A 13115-nucleotide genomic window follows, 5' to 3' on the forward strand; every position below is an offset into this window, starting at 1 on the left:
CCCTGCAGACACAGACCCTTCCTCGCCCGGGCTGCAGCTCTCTTCATCCCACTCCTCTCCCAGAGGTGCCAGCCCCGTCTTCACTTCTCTCTCTGGAGGACCAGTTCATCCCTCAAAGCTCTCAGCAGTCCGGCTTGGCTGCCCTCTCAATGCCCGTGGTGACGTGGTACAGGGCGGACTGGAAGCACCTTCGCGGGTGGGCACCTTGGCGCTCCATGGTGCCCTCTTAGTGGGCTGTAGAAGTTGGGTGCCAGGTTTACTGCCACTTGCAGCAGGTGGGCGAAGGAGCAGTGTCCCTGCCAGCCTGTGAGCTCAGCCTCCTGGGTCTGACTAGTGTCCTTGCTGTGCTCTCTCCTCTCTCATGCCCTCCCTTCTTCCTCACACAGGTGGTTCGCTGTCACAGCTCTGCCCGCACGCGCTCTGAGCGTGATTCTGGTCTCTGTTCTGCCTGTGTGTGTGCGCGTGGTGTGAGTACTCTGTGTGTGCGCATGTGCGCACTCTGTGTGTGTGTGTGTGTGTGTGTGTGTGTGTGTGTGTGTGTGTGTGTGTATACTACGTGTGTACGTGTGTGCGCCATCTACGTATTGTCTGTGTACGCTGGTGTCTCTATATGTGCCAGCCACTTTCGCTGTGTTTATATCCCAGCGTGATGCCATGATGTATCTATCTACGTGTGTCAAATTGTACAGCATGCCAATATTCCAATTGTTGTCATTCCCTGTATGCTCCTCTGTGTCTTGTAACTCTGTCACTTTCTAGCTTGCACCCATTCTGTTATGTCTTCCTAGGTGTTAGCTTTAAGTCGATGGCTGTTAGCGTGTGTATCTGTCCTACTTTCTCTGCACCTGTACTTCTGCAAGTTTCTATGTGCTTGTCTATATGTGTCTCTTTCGCTATGGATGTCAGTCTGTGTGCGCGTCTCTCTGGCTCCCATCTAGAGTGCGTCTATATGCACGAGTGCACTCTTCAGTGTGTGGCAAGCTCTGTCTAGCCCTGTGTCTGCACATGTCTTTCTCTTTATATTGACTGATGTCTTTGCTCATTCTCTTCCTACCATCGCACATTTCTATCCAATGTCTTGCTCCCTGCGCTTTCTCTATCACATCCTACTTTTCTTTAGCCACACGTGTCCTTCTTTCCCTCCTCGCACCCATCTTCTCTCACCTGTTTCCATCTTTTGTCCCTTCTTTCACGCAACTGCTGCACTATTTTATCTGCCTTACTTTCTTTATCCTATATTTTTCATCATTCTATTTTATCTCATTTGCAATTATATTATCTGTTGATCTTCGCTTCTCACTCTCTCGTTCCACTCTATTACCCCCTCCGATTATGTCTTTGCTTCCCTTTTCTCTTTCTTACCTACCGTCTCCTTCCCTCTCGTGTTCTCTCTGTTTGGTCTCGCATTTTCCTGCTCTTTCTCTTCTTTTCCTCCACTCCCACCCCATCCATTCATCCTTTTCTCTCTTCGCTTAATCTGTGGTTTTCCCTTCTCTTCCCTTTTCATGTTTTCGGCTGTGGTGACTCCTTCTCCTCCCTTTTCATGTTTTTTATCGTGCCTCTCCGCATTCAACTCTCCCTACTTCTCTTCTTTCAAAACTCCGCTCCACTCTCTTCTGTTGCCTGTTTGCCTGTTTGGAGTGACCAGCAGCTTCAGGGCGGAGAAGCCCTGAATAATCAAGGGCTTAGGGACCCCGCATTAGGTTTAATTCAGAATAGCTCTCCTCCTGTCTCCTGGAGCTCTTCTCCTGTCTCCTATAGTTTGCTTAAATTCTACCTCATCTCAGTTTGATTACTCTCTCCTCTCTTCCGAGGTCTCACACTGGTGTCTCCTTGCTATCATTCCTCCCTTCTCCTTTCGCTCTGTTCTCGCGCTGTTGTCTGCACCCCATGTTTCTTCTTATCCAGTCACCGGAGCAGAGGTTCGGGCACGTCCACGGTCTCTGATCCGTTCTGACGGCCTCTTTCCTCAGCCATTATTTTGGGATGGAGGAGGCGTTTAACACCGTGAATCCCGCTCACAGTCCCGGGTGACACCAGGGGCGATCCTCCCCAGGGAAAACCGCTGTCCCGCCTCCTCGTAAGCAACAAACGCAGACAAATTCTTGTTTGGAAAGGCAAGTTTTAGTGCAGAAACGTGACCGAGATACCGAAGTGCTTTAATATCGATTATCGAGGCTGATTCATTGGAATGGGGCCGGCCAAGGAAAGTAAGTGCCTCTTTCTACCCAGCTGCCCTTCCTGAAAAATGTTACTGTTTCAGAGCCACAATGATGAACAAGCATTGGCATAGCCAATAGTTCTCGCTTTTGGGACCTTATAAGTGTTTAGCCATGCAACAGTTGGTGTTGTTGCACCAAGGATATTGTGCTGCATAACTAAATACTTATAAGGTCCCAAAGGCGAGACCTATTGGCTATGCCAATGCTTGTTTGTTCCTCTGATCATTGTTGCTAGGAGCTACAAACTTTAACCATTCGATTGCCTAATGTCTCATTTAAAAAATACCTCATTTTAAGGATATGATTTATTTTATCGTGTTTAAGTTGACATATTGCAAAGTCAGTGTTCCTCATCGTGACTTCGGAAATATTGCTCTGCCACTCCAATGTTAATAAAATTCTTGTCAATTGTTATTGTCTTTGTTGTTACGGCAAAATCACAGTCCAGGGTTTAATCTGATGACGGGGTTTAGCAACATGTTTGAAATGAATTTGTAATAGCAAAAAACTCTTGGATCACGTGGAAGACTGATATCAATTCTTTCCTGTTTTTTTCCAGCAAAGGAATACTGTAAAGTACTTTTTCCGTATGAAGCACAAAATGAGGACGAATTATCAATCAGAGAAGGTGACACTGTGCTGATTATCAATAAGGTACTTTTTTTAGATGTATATGTTCTTCGATAGATGTAAAACATCTTCAGGACATTGTAAAGTGCCGAATAGTAGTTGATTTGCAGATGCTGTCCTGCTGCTGGTTGAAAGCATCACTTGCATCTGTGTGGAATATTTCACTTTGTGCCCCTTGCTTAGACACATAGGGTTAACTGGATCCCGAACCATTGATTAAAATCTCAGGATTATGTACTAAGAACATTTCAGTTTATTGTATGCTGCAACCCTTGGCCCCTTAGTATATACACTTGGTTTTCTCCTACACGATTTATCACTCTGAGATCACTTGACCTCTGAGCACCTTTATTTTATTTATCTTCTTGAAATATTATGTTCGAGGCATATGAGCTGCAGATCACACACTGAGGATAAGATCGCCATCTGGTGTTGGGCTCGGATGATTGCAGGTTGTTGTTGTCTTCGGAAGAAGTCTTTAGTCACGAGATTGGTGACTCCTCCCCTGGACAACAGTGCGCATGGGCATCCACTCCATCCTCAGATTGTTTTTTTCCGCCATTGGGTTCGGATGAACTTTTTTCCGCTCCAGCAGAAAACTTATAGCAATCACTACAACTCTCAAAATTTGAAAACTCGACGTCGAAATCGATATCGGACCGACTCCGGACGCGGCTGATGGAAAGGACACCTTTTAAAAAATGCCCCCAATGTGGAGCAAAGTTCCCTCATAGCGATCACCACGAGGTCTGTAATTTGTGCCTTTCACCAGACCACAACGAATCCAGCTGTCCAGCCTGCGCCGCATTCCGTTAGAAGAAAACTATCCGGGACCGAAGAGCTCGACGCCATATCATGGCCAAGCCGATTCCGGAACCAGAAGACATCTTTGCACAGGATGTCCCTGACGATGAATCCGAAGATCTCCAGATCGTGTCTGAGGCCGACGATTCTGATCCGGGGCAGCCTGTGAGTACCAGCCCCCCTACCCCTACACCACCCAAAAAGACATTGGTCAAGACTCTGCCACCTGGGCCCAGTCGCGATCCAAAAACATCTTCAGAAGTCCCGCCCTCGTGCCCGGCTCCGAAGAAAAGTAAGCCTGCAGGTGGCTCGGGCTCGAGCAAACCTCATGTCATTGTGCCTATAATACCTTTGGCACCGAAGCAGGTTCCGAGACCCAAATCTCCATCGGGCCCGAAACGTCACTCGACGCCGACATCTCCACCGGCACCGAAACGTTCGTCGGCGCCGAGGTCTCCACCGACACCAAAAGGCTCGTCGGCACCGAAGGGTTCTTCGGCACCAAAAGGTTCGTCGGCACCGAAAATTCCACCGGAACCGAAAAGTTCTTCGGCACCAAAAACATCCTCGGTGCCAAAACAAGTCCATAAGGAACACAAATCGAAATCAGAACCACAAAAGTCGGCGCCAAAGCCGCCTTCGGACGGTGAGGAACTCTTTCGGCCTGATCCAAGGCAAAAAAGGATTTACATAAATCCCCAAACTGGACATGTCACAGCGGTGCCCTACAAGAAGAGGAAGCTGGACACAACACCTCCTCCAGCACCTCTAAAGAGGAAGGACTGTGCTACTTCACCCATACGTCCTTCCTCTCCTACATTACCTCCTATTCCATCCCCCCACCCCCACCACCTTCACCTCTACCATCTCCTTCTCACACACCACCTCCACAGGATGATGATGATTTAGGGGGAGGGGGAGACCCAGATTTCTTCACTTATCCCACTGATCCAACTGATCCCTTTACACTCCCGGACACAGCACCAGTAGATGGCTGGACTTACCCTATGCCTGATATGCCTGACCCCACTCCATACCCCTCGAAACCCTCCCCTCCTGATGACCATTTAGGGTTCGGTCAGCTTATAAACAGAGCAGCATCGTTTCATGGTGTCACCATGCACACCGACACTCCTGAAGAGGATTTTCTACTCGACACCTTTGAGCAGTCGCAGAAAACAGTTCACATTCTACCCATGATTAAGGGAGTGATAAAGCATGCCAATGAGGTCTTTAAGGACCCTGTCAGAGCCAGGGTTCTCAACCCCAGAATAGAAAAAAAATATAGACCGGCGCCCCAAGATCCTGCGTACATCAAGGCGCAACTCCCCCTCGACTCACTAGTCGTATCAAATGCCAGAAAACGGGCGAACTCCCAAACAACCGGAGACACGCCACCCCCACACAAAGAGTCTAAACTCCTGGAGGCTTCCGGCAAAAGGGTTGCCGCCCAAGCTGCTAACCACTGGCGTATTGCAAATACACAAGCCCTATTGGCTCGTTATGATAGAGCCCATTATGATCAATTAGAGGATCTCTTGCAACACCTGCCTGAACCGTTCAAAACGCAGGCTACTGACCTCATCCAAGAGGGCAAACTAATATCCAATGCCTCCATTAAATGTGCATTAGACGCAGCGGACACCGCCTCTAGGGCAGTCAACACGAGCGTTTTGCTTAGACGCCACGCATGGCTGCGCATTTCCGGCTTCAAGCCGGAAGTCCAAACCACCATTCTTGCTCAACCCTTTAATCAAGAGCAACTATTCGGCCCTGCAGTAGACACTGCCTTAGAAAAAATGAAGAAGGATAATGAGACTGTCAAATCTATGGGAGCGTTGCAGTCTACTCAACCCAGAGGCTCCTTTCGTCGCTCCTTTTATAGAGGAGCTTCCAAAAATGTCGGAACAGACAACTCTTCCAGCTTCAAAGCATCAGGTCAAACATCCCCTAACAGAGGATATTTTAGAGGAGGTTATCGGGGAAACAATACTAAAGGCCGAGGACGGGGCAACAACAACAACACCCGCGCCTCTACAGCCACCAAACAGTGACTCGCCACTACTCCCCCCAGACCATTCCACTCCGGTCGGGGGAAGACTTCAACAGTTCCTACCTGTCAGGAATACCACCACTACAGACAGATGGGTAAGACAAATTATCCAATCTGGCTACTGCCTCGAACTCATAAACCCACCCCCAAACATACCACCCAGGCACCGTCCCATGACGTCTCACCACCTCATGCTCCTCAAACAAGAAATACAGTCTTTGCTTCAAAAACACGCAATAGAACCTGTTCCGCTACAACATCAAGGCACAGGAGTATATTCCCTATACTTCCTCATTCCCAAAAAGGACAAAACCTTAAGACCCATACTGGACCTCAGACGACTAAACCAGTACATACAATCGGATCATTTCCACATGATCACTCTCCAACAGGTCCTTCCATTACTTCAACAAGGAGACTTCCTTGCCACATTAGACCTCAAGGATGCATATTTTCACATCCCTATGCATCCCGCTCACAGGAAGTATCTACGATTCGTGGTAGACGGTCAACACTATCAGTTTACAGTTCTCCCATTCGGAGTAACAACTGCACCCAGGGTGTTCACCAAATGCTTGGCAGTTGTGGCAGCATACCTCAGGAGACAAGAAATCCATGTCTTCCCCTATCTGGACGATTGGCTCATAAAAGCCAACACTCTAGACAAATGCGTTCTCCACACTCACCGCACTATTCACACCCTCCACAATTTGGGATTTACCATCAACTATCCCAAGTCTCACCTACAACCCTCCCAAGTACAACAATACCTGGGAGCCACCATAGACACAGCCAAAGCCGTAGCTTATCCCAGTATAGCCAGGATAGCCAACATACAGAGTCTCATCAAAACATTTCAAACACAACACTCTCTCCCTGCAAGAGTGTTCATGCAACTCTTAGGCATGATGGCGTCATGCATCGCCATAGTACCCTACGCACGCCTTCAAATGCGTCCCTTACAGGAATCTCTAGCACACACGTGGCACCAGGCCCACGGACAACTTACCGATCTGGGGTTGGTGGACAGCCGCTCACTTCGCTCCCTGAAGTGGTGGAACACCATCAACCTGTCCAAAGGGCGGCCGTTCTTGGACCCTCTTCCACAAGTTGTGCTGACCACCGACGCATCTCTCACGGGGTGGGGAGCCCACCTCCTTCGACACACCACTCAGGGAAGGTGGACCACTCAACAAAAACGGCTCCACATCAATCACCTAGAACTTCTAGCGGAGTTCCTAGCACTAAAATCCTTCCAAGTGCATCTACAAAACAAGACTGTCCTCATACGCACGGACAACATGACCACAATGTATTACATACAGAAACAAGGAGGGACACATTCTCTACAACTGTCCCAACTGGCGCAGCAAATTTGGAGATGGGCGATTCCCCAAAACATCTACCTGCTAGCAGAACACCTCCCAGGGGTTCAGAACCAGGTGGCCGACCTCTTAAGTCGCACACAGCAGATACACAAATGGGAACTACACCCCAAAGTCTTACTCCCAATCTTCCAAAAGTGGGGACACCCAGACATAGACCTGTTCGCCACACAAGAAAACGCAAAATGCCCAACCTTCGCCGCCAGGTTCCCACACCCACGGTCAAAGGGCAATGCAATATGGATGAACTGGTCAGGCAGATTTGCGTACGCTTTTCCGCCTCTCCCACTCATTCCATTTGTGGTACGCAAACTGAAACAACAGTCGCTCACACTCATCCTAGTGGCTCCCACTTGGGCACGTCAACCCTGGTTCACCACACTTTTGGAACTATCGCTAGTTCCACATCAAAAACTGCATCTCTCCCCGGAACTTCTAACCCAGAACCATGGAGAAATCAGACACCCAGATCCTCAAACACTGAACTTGGCAATCTGGCTCCTGAAGTCTTAGAGTTCGGGTACCTCAACCTTCCTCCAGACTGTATGCATATCATTAAAGAAGCCAGGAGACCTACTACTAGGGCATGCTATGCTGCAAAATGGAAACGATTTGCCATTTACTGCGCTAACAATGACATCCAACCACTGGATGCTTCCATCAAAAACATCATTTGCTATTTATTACACCTGCAAAGATGCAATTTAGCGTATTCCTTTATACGTCTTCACCTAGCGGCATTAGCAGCCTATTTGCAAAATAGACAACACCTGTCCCTCTTTAAGGTACCAGCCATTAAAGCATTTATGGAGGGTCTTAAAAGAATCATTCCTCCAAGGTTACCACCTTCCCCGGTGTGGAACCTTAATATTGTTCTAACAAGGCTCATGGGTCCCCCATTTGAACCAATGCACAAATGCGAACTGCAGTTCCTAACATGGAAAGTGGCTTTCCTCATCGCAATCACATCCCTACGAAGAGTAAGTGAAATACAAGCCTTAACTCTCGTAGAACCCTTCCTCCAACTACATCGGAACAAAGTGGTTCTTAGGACGAATCCAAAATTCCTCCCTAAAGTCATTTCCCCTTTCCATCTAAACCAGTCAGTCGAACTGCCAGTCTTCTTCCCTAATCCAGACTCAGTAGCTGAGAGGGCACTTCACACCTTAGATGTTAAAAGAGCCTTACTGTATTACATCGACAGAACCAAACCTTTTCGGAAAACCAAGCAACTGTTTGTTGCTTTCGCGCCACCACATAAAGGCAACCCTATTTCCAAATCGGGTATCACCAGATGGATAGTCAAATGTATCCAAATATGTTACCAAAAAGCTAAACGTACTCTTACCGTTCCCCCTAGGGCGCACTCCACGCGTAAAATAGGGGCTTCTATGGCATTCTTAGGGAATATTCCCTTAGAAGACATTTGCAAAGCAGCCACATGGTCTACTACACACACCTTCACTAAGCATTACTGTGTGGATGTGCAATCCAAACAACAAGCTTCAGTAGGCCAAGCTGTCCTAAAAACTCTATTCCAAACTGCTGCAACTGATACAGGTGACCACCGCTAGGGGAGACACTGCTATATAGTCTATCCTCAGTGTGTGATCTGCAGCTCATATGCCTCGAACGGAATATGCTACTTACCAGTATGCATCTGTTCTTGGCATGTAGAGCTGCAGAGCCACACACGCCCACCCGCCTCCCCGGGACCTGTATCCGTTCCAGCATTGTCTTAATTAGACACTACACATGGACATCCTTTCTCTTTACTTCTTATACACTCCATCATTTCCCATCATGGCGAAAAACAATCTGAGGATGGAGTGGATGCCCATGCGCACTGTTGTCCAGGGGCGGAGTCACCAATCTTGTGACCAAAGACTTCTTCCGAAGACAACAACAACCTACAATCATCCGAGCCCAACACCAGATGGCGATCTTATCCCATATGCTATGCCAAAGTGATAATGGCCAGGATGTTTGGAAGTCAGTCTCCCATGCCTCTTCTGTTTTGGTTTTCTGTCTATCAATATGCTTACTTTGCAGATAACTATATATAGTAGAGGCTCTAGGTTTGGTGTTGAGCAAGGTATGAAGATGGGAAGAAGTGTGTGAAATATTAGAGATATCAGGTGTATTAATAAGTTTAGTGTATGTGTCCATCACAGCATCTTTTAGCAAGTTATATTTGTGAGAAAATGAGGCAGGCAAATTGAATGAGTGACTGAGTAAGGAAAAAGGTAGGAATTCTGACTCTGAAAATAAGTGATGTATCCATAATAAACCTTTTTGTCTCCAGGATTTCCAGCAGAAAGGTTAATTCCGAATTAGCAAATTTTTGTTGTGCCAAATTGGTGAATTGAGAAAAGAAGTTATAGTTTTTGTGTGAGAAAGAGGAGAGGATAACTCTAGAAGTTTGGAGGTGAGCTTTATTATGGGGGTGGAAAGGGATTGTGGCTTGCGTGAGAAGGAAAGATATTCGTGGAAGGAGAAGGCAGATAATAATTGACTTTCGATTTAAACCCAAAGAGGGCAATCATCTCTAGAATCAAGCAACCAAAAAGAAGCTTGACGTAAAAGGAATGACCTCTGATATGTCGGGAAATCGGGAAAATTAACCCCACCCTCTTCCTTCGGGCGGGCCAATTTTAATAAAGACATTCGGGATTTCTTGTTATTCCATAAAAAGGAGGAAAGGATAGAATTAACCTTATTGAAAGATTTTGCAGGGATAGGGGCTGGAATATTAGAAATAGTATATAGAACTATAGGAGATAACATCATCTTAATAGTGTCTAAGCGCCCCCACCAGGATAGATAGAGGGGGTGCCACTTAGTAGTTAAGTCTGAAATTTTTTGAATGCATTTATTCATACATAAAGCTACTGTGTCCGTTATTGAAGGAATAAAATGTAGACCCAAATATTTAATGGATTTAGGGCTCCATGTGAAATTAGAGGTACTAAAATCTGATTTGAAGGTATATTTAGTCAAAGGCAGGATTTCACACTTTATTATTCAGTTTGTAACCAGAGACAGTGGAAAATAATCGTACCTCCTCTAAGAAAGCAGGGACTGAGTTCTCTGGTTGTGACATGAAGAGTAAAATATCGTCAGCATATGCTGCGAATTTAATGTGGGAGCTTGATATTTGGAAACCATGTATATTGGATTCTGACGCAATTTTGAAAGGAGTGGTTCCAAAGCCAAATTGAAAAGTAAGGGAGAGAGAGGGCATCCTTGTCAGACTCCTATACCTAAATTGAAAAACGGGGATATCAGTCCACTGGCACAGACTGCAGCTCGTGGATTGGAATAAAGGAGGGATATTAAAGATATAAAATTGGGGCCAAAACCAAACCACTTAAGAGAGTAAAACAAATAATTCCACTCAACACTATCAAACGCCTTTTCTGCGTCTAATGCTATAGCGGCAAGGGATTGTTTGAGGTGGTAAGATTTTGATAAAACATTGAAGAAAAGTCGTGTGTTATCTGTTATAAATCTCCCTTTAACGAAACCAGATTGTTCTTTACCCAGTAAATCTGGAAGATAGGTATCTAAGCGAAGGGCTAATGCTTTGGAAAACATTTTGTAGTCAATATTTACTAAGGATATAGACCGATAATTTTTGCAATATTTGGAGTCCTTGCCTTCTTTAGGAATGAGACATATGTGGGTTTCTGAAAAAGAACCATTAGAGCTATTGAGGGAGAGAAAAGTATTAACCAGGGAATGTAATTTGGGTAATACGAATTTGGAAAAGTGAAGATAAAATTCAACGGTAAAGCCGTCAGGACCTGGAGCTTTATCCTTTTTAAGGCTTTGGAGGGCTTTCAAAAGTTCTTGCTGTGTTAAATCTGATTCCAGGGGAGATAAATCGGTTTGAGTTTGTTGGGATTTCTGAATTGTGGAAAGAAATGTGACAATGAATGGTCTGTAGATTGTGTTTCGGAAGCATACAGTGATTTATAGAATAGGGAAAACTCTTTCAAAATATCTGAGTGTTTAAATTTTAAATCAGCATGTTCATCGTATATGGAGTCTATATTTAACTTGTTATGTTTAATTTTCAAATAATTAGCCAAGATTTTCCCTGCTTTATTTTTGCCTCCGTAGAATTTTGAACTAGCTTTCAATAGGTATAAAGAGGCATTTTCTGTGGATTTACTATTAAATTGCATGTTGGCATCAATAAGGGCAGTGAGGCATTCTTTTGAATGTGAAGTATAGTATGAATGTTCTAATCTTTTAATGTCATGAAAAAGATCATTGGCAATCTTACGCGCGTTTTTTTGCTTTTTGGCAGTAAAGCCAATAATTAAATCTGTTGCTGAAGCTTTAAAAGCATCCCATACAGTTGAGAATGGCATGGAGTCACATTGGTTCATCGCAAAATACTCACTAAAAAAGGTGGTGAAGGAAGTTGTGAATGCCGAATCCAGAAGAAGGGAGTTATTAAAACGCCATCTTCTATGGGCATTAACTTTAGGCAACAAATCAAGGCCAATTGAGATAGGAGCATGATCGGATAGTAGAATAGGTCCAATTTCTGCGTTCATGAGTGCTTGGGAGATATTGTGAGAAACAAAAATATAATCTATTCTTGATTGCGTTTGATGCATTGGAGAATAAAAGGTATATTCTCTGATGGTGGGATTACATAACCGCCATGCGTCAAGAAGTTTATGCTGGATAATAGTGTGGACGAAAGATTCCTGGGGCTTATTTGGGACAAAAGTTACTTTGGAATTTCTATCAATGAATGGGACATAGAATTGATTACAATCACCAGCTAGTATAAAATTGTCCTCAATGCAATGAGTAATTTGTTTTACCAATACATGCCAAAATGATGCGTCACCTCCTGTAGGAGCATATACATTAAGAAGAGAGACTGAAACATCATTTAACCGCAATTTAACATTCAACCAACGACCTTCAACATCCGATTGTTGGGATATGAGTTTAACTGTAAGTGTTTTACGGCAAAAAATCATGACTCCATTACGTTTGCCATCTCTTTGAGAGAAGAAGATCTCTCCCACCCAGCGTCTCATCATTTTTAAGGATTCAGCTTCCGTAAGATGCGTTTCTTGCATAAATACTATATCAGCATCTAATTCAGCTAAGTGGGATAAAACTCGCTGTCTTTTGATAGGAGAGTTTAATCCCCTAAAGTTCCATTAAATCAATTTCAGAGGCATAACATATTAGACGTGATATGAAAAAGGAAAATAAAGCAAAAGTCCAATTCTTTAAAAAGAAAACAAAGTAAGGAAGAAAGGAAGATAGAATGGAAGGTAGTTGAATAAAGAGGAGTAGATAAAACAGATGATCGGGGCCAGAGATGCGAGCCGGACATAGCAATACAAAGGAGTATAGATGTATTAGGTAAATAGGAGAAAGATGAAAGAATGGTGAAATATGAGTGTACAGTGATGAAAAAGGAGTTGAACATGGGAGTACAAAAGAACATGGGAATGTTAAAGACACCAAATCTGCAATAAACCAAAGAATGCGAAACAAACCAAAAACCAAAGGACAAGACAAAAAACATACCTACAAAAAAGGGAAATGTGTAGTTAGGGGTAGGTGGAACCACATGGAATAGATGGACGTCAGAGCAGGACCGGACCAGACCAGGAGAGAATCACGCCATAGCTGTAGACAAAACTGTGGAAGCGAAGAAGAAGAAATTTAATTTTAAAAGAAGAAAAAGTAAAAGAGGAATCAACAGGTATGAGAGTCTTGAAACTTTATAACATGAAGAAATAGTTAAATAGTTAAACAAACAGTGAATAAAACATCAATATATCTAAACGATGCAATCTGGTGAAGTAAGTTTAGAACAGGAAAACTTGTGCAGGTCTAGAAAACAGAACGTATTCTAAGAGCGAGCAGAAAATCAAGTGACATTTGAGGATGAAGGTCTTGAAGCGTCCATAGCATTCGGATTACATGAGTTTATAAAGCTTTTCAGCCGCAGTGGATCCTCGTAAGTAGTTGTTCTGT

At 44.7% G+C, this 13115-nt stretch overlaps 1 protein-coding gene across 2 annotated transcripts in view; it reads left to right on the forward strand.

Moving 5' to 3' along the window:
- SH3KBP1 (SH3 domain containing kinase binding protein 1) overlaps positions 1-13115 on the forward strand; it is a 1226118-nt gene that overhangs the window by 900101 nt on the left and 312902 nt on the right. For both annotated transcript variants that reach the window (XM_085622521.1, XM_085622520.1), the window contains one exon: positions 2782-2876. In XM_085622521.1, coding sequence (XP_085478647.1) covers positions 2782-2876 — 95 coding nt within the window. The remainder of the gene's footprint in view (positions 1-2781; positions 2877-13115) is intronic.

Source organism: Triturus cristatus, chromosome 8 (genome assembly GCF_964204655.1).
Source record: "Triturus cristatus chromosome 8, aTriCri1.1, whole genome shotgun sequence".
Lineage (NCBI taxonomy): Eukaryota > Metazoa > Chordata > Amphibia > Caudata > Salamandridae > Triturus > Triturus cristatus.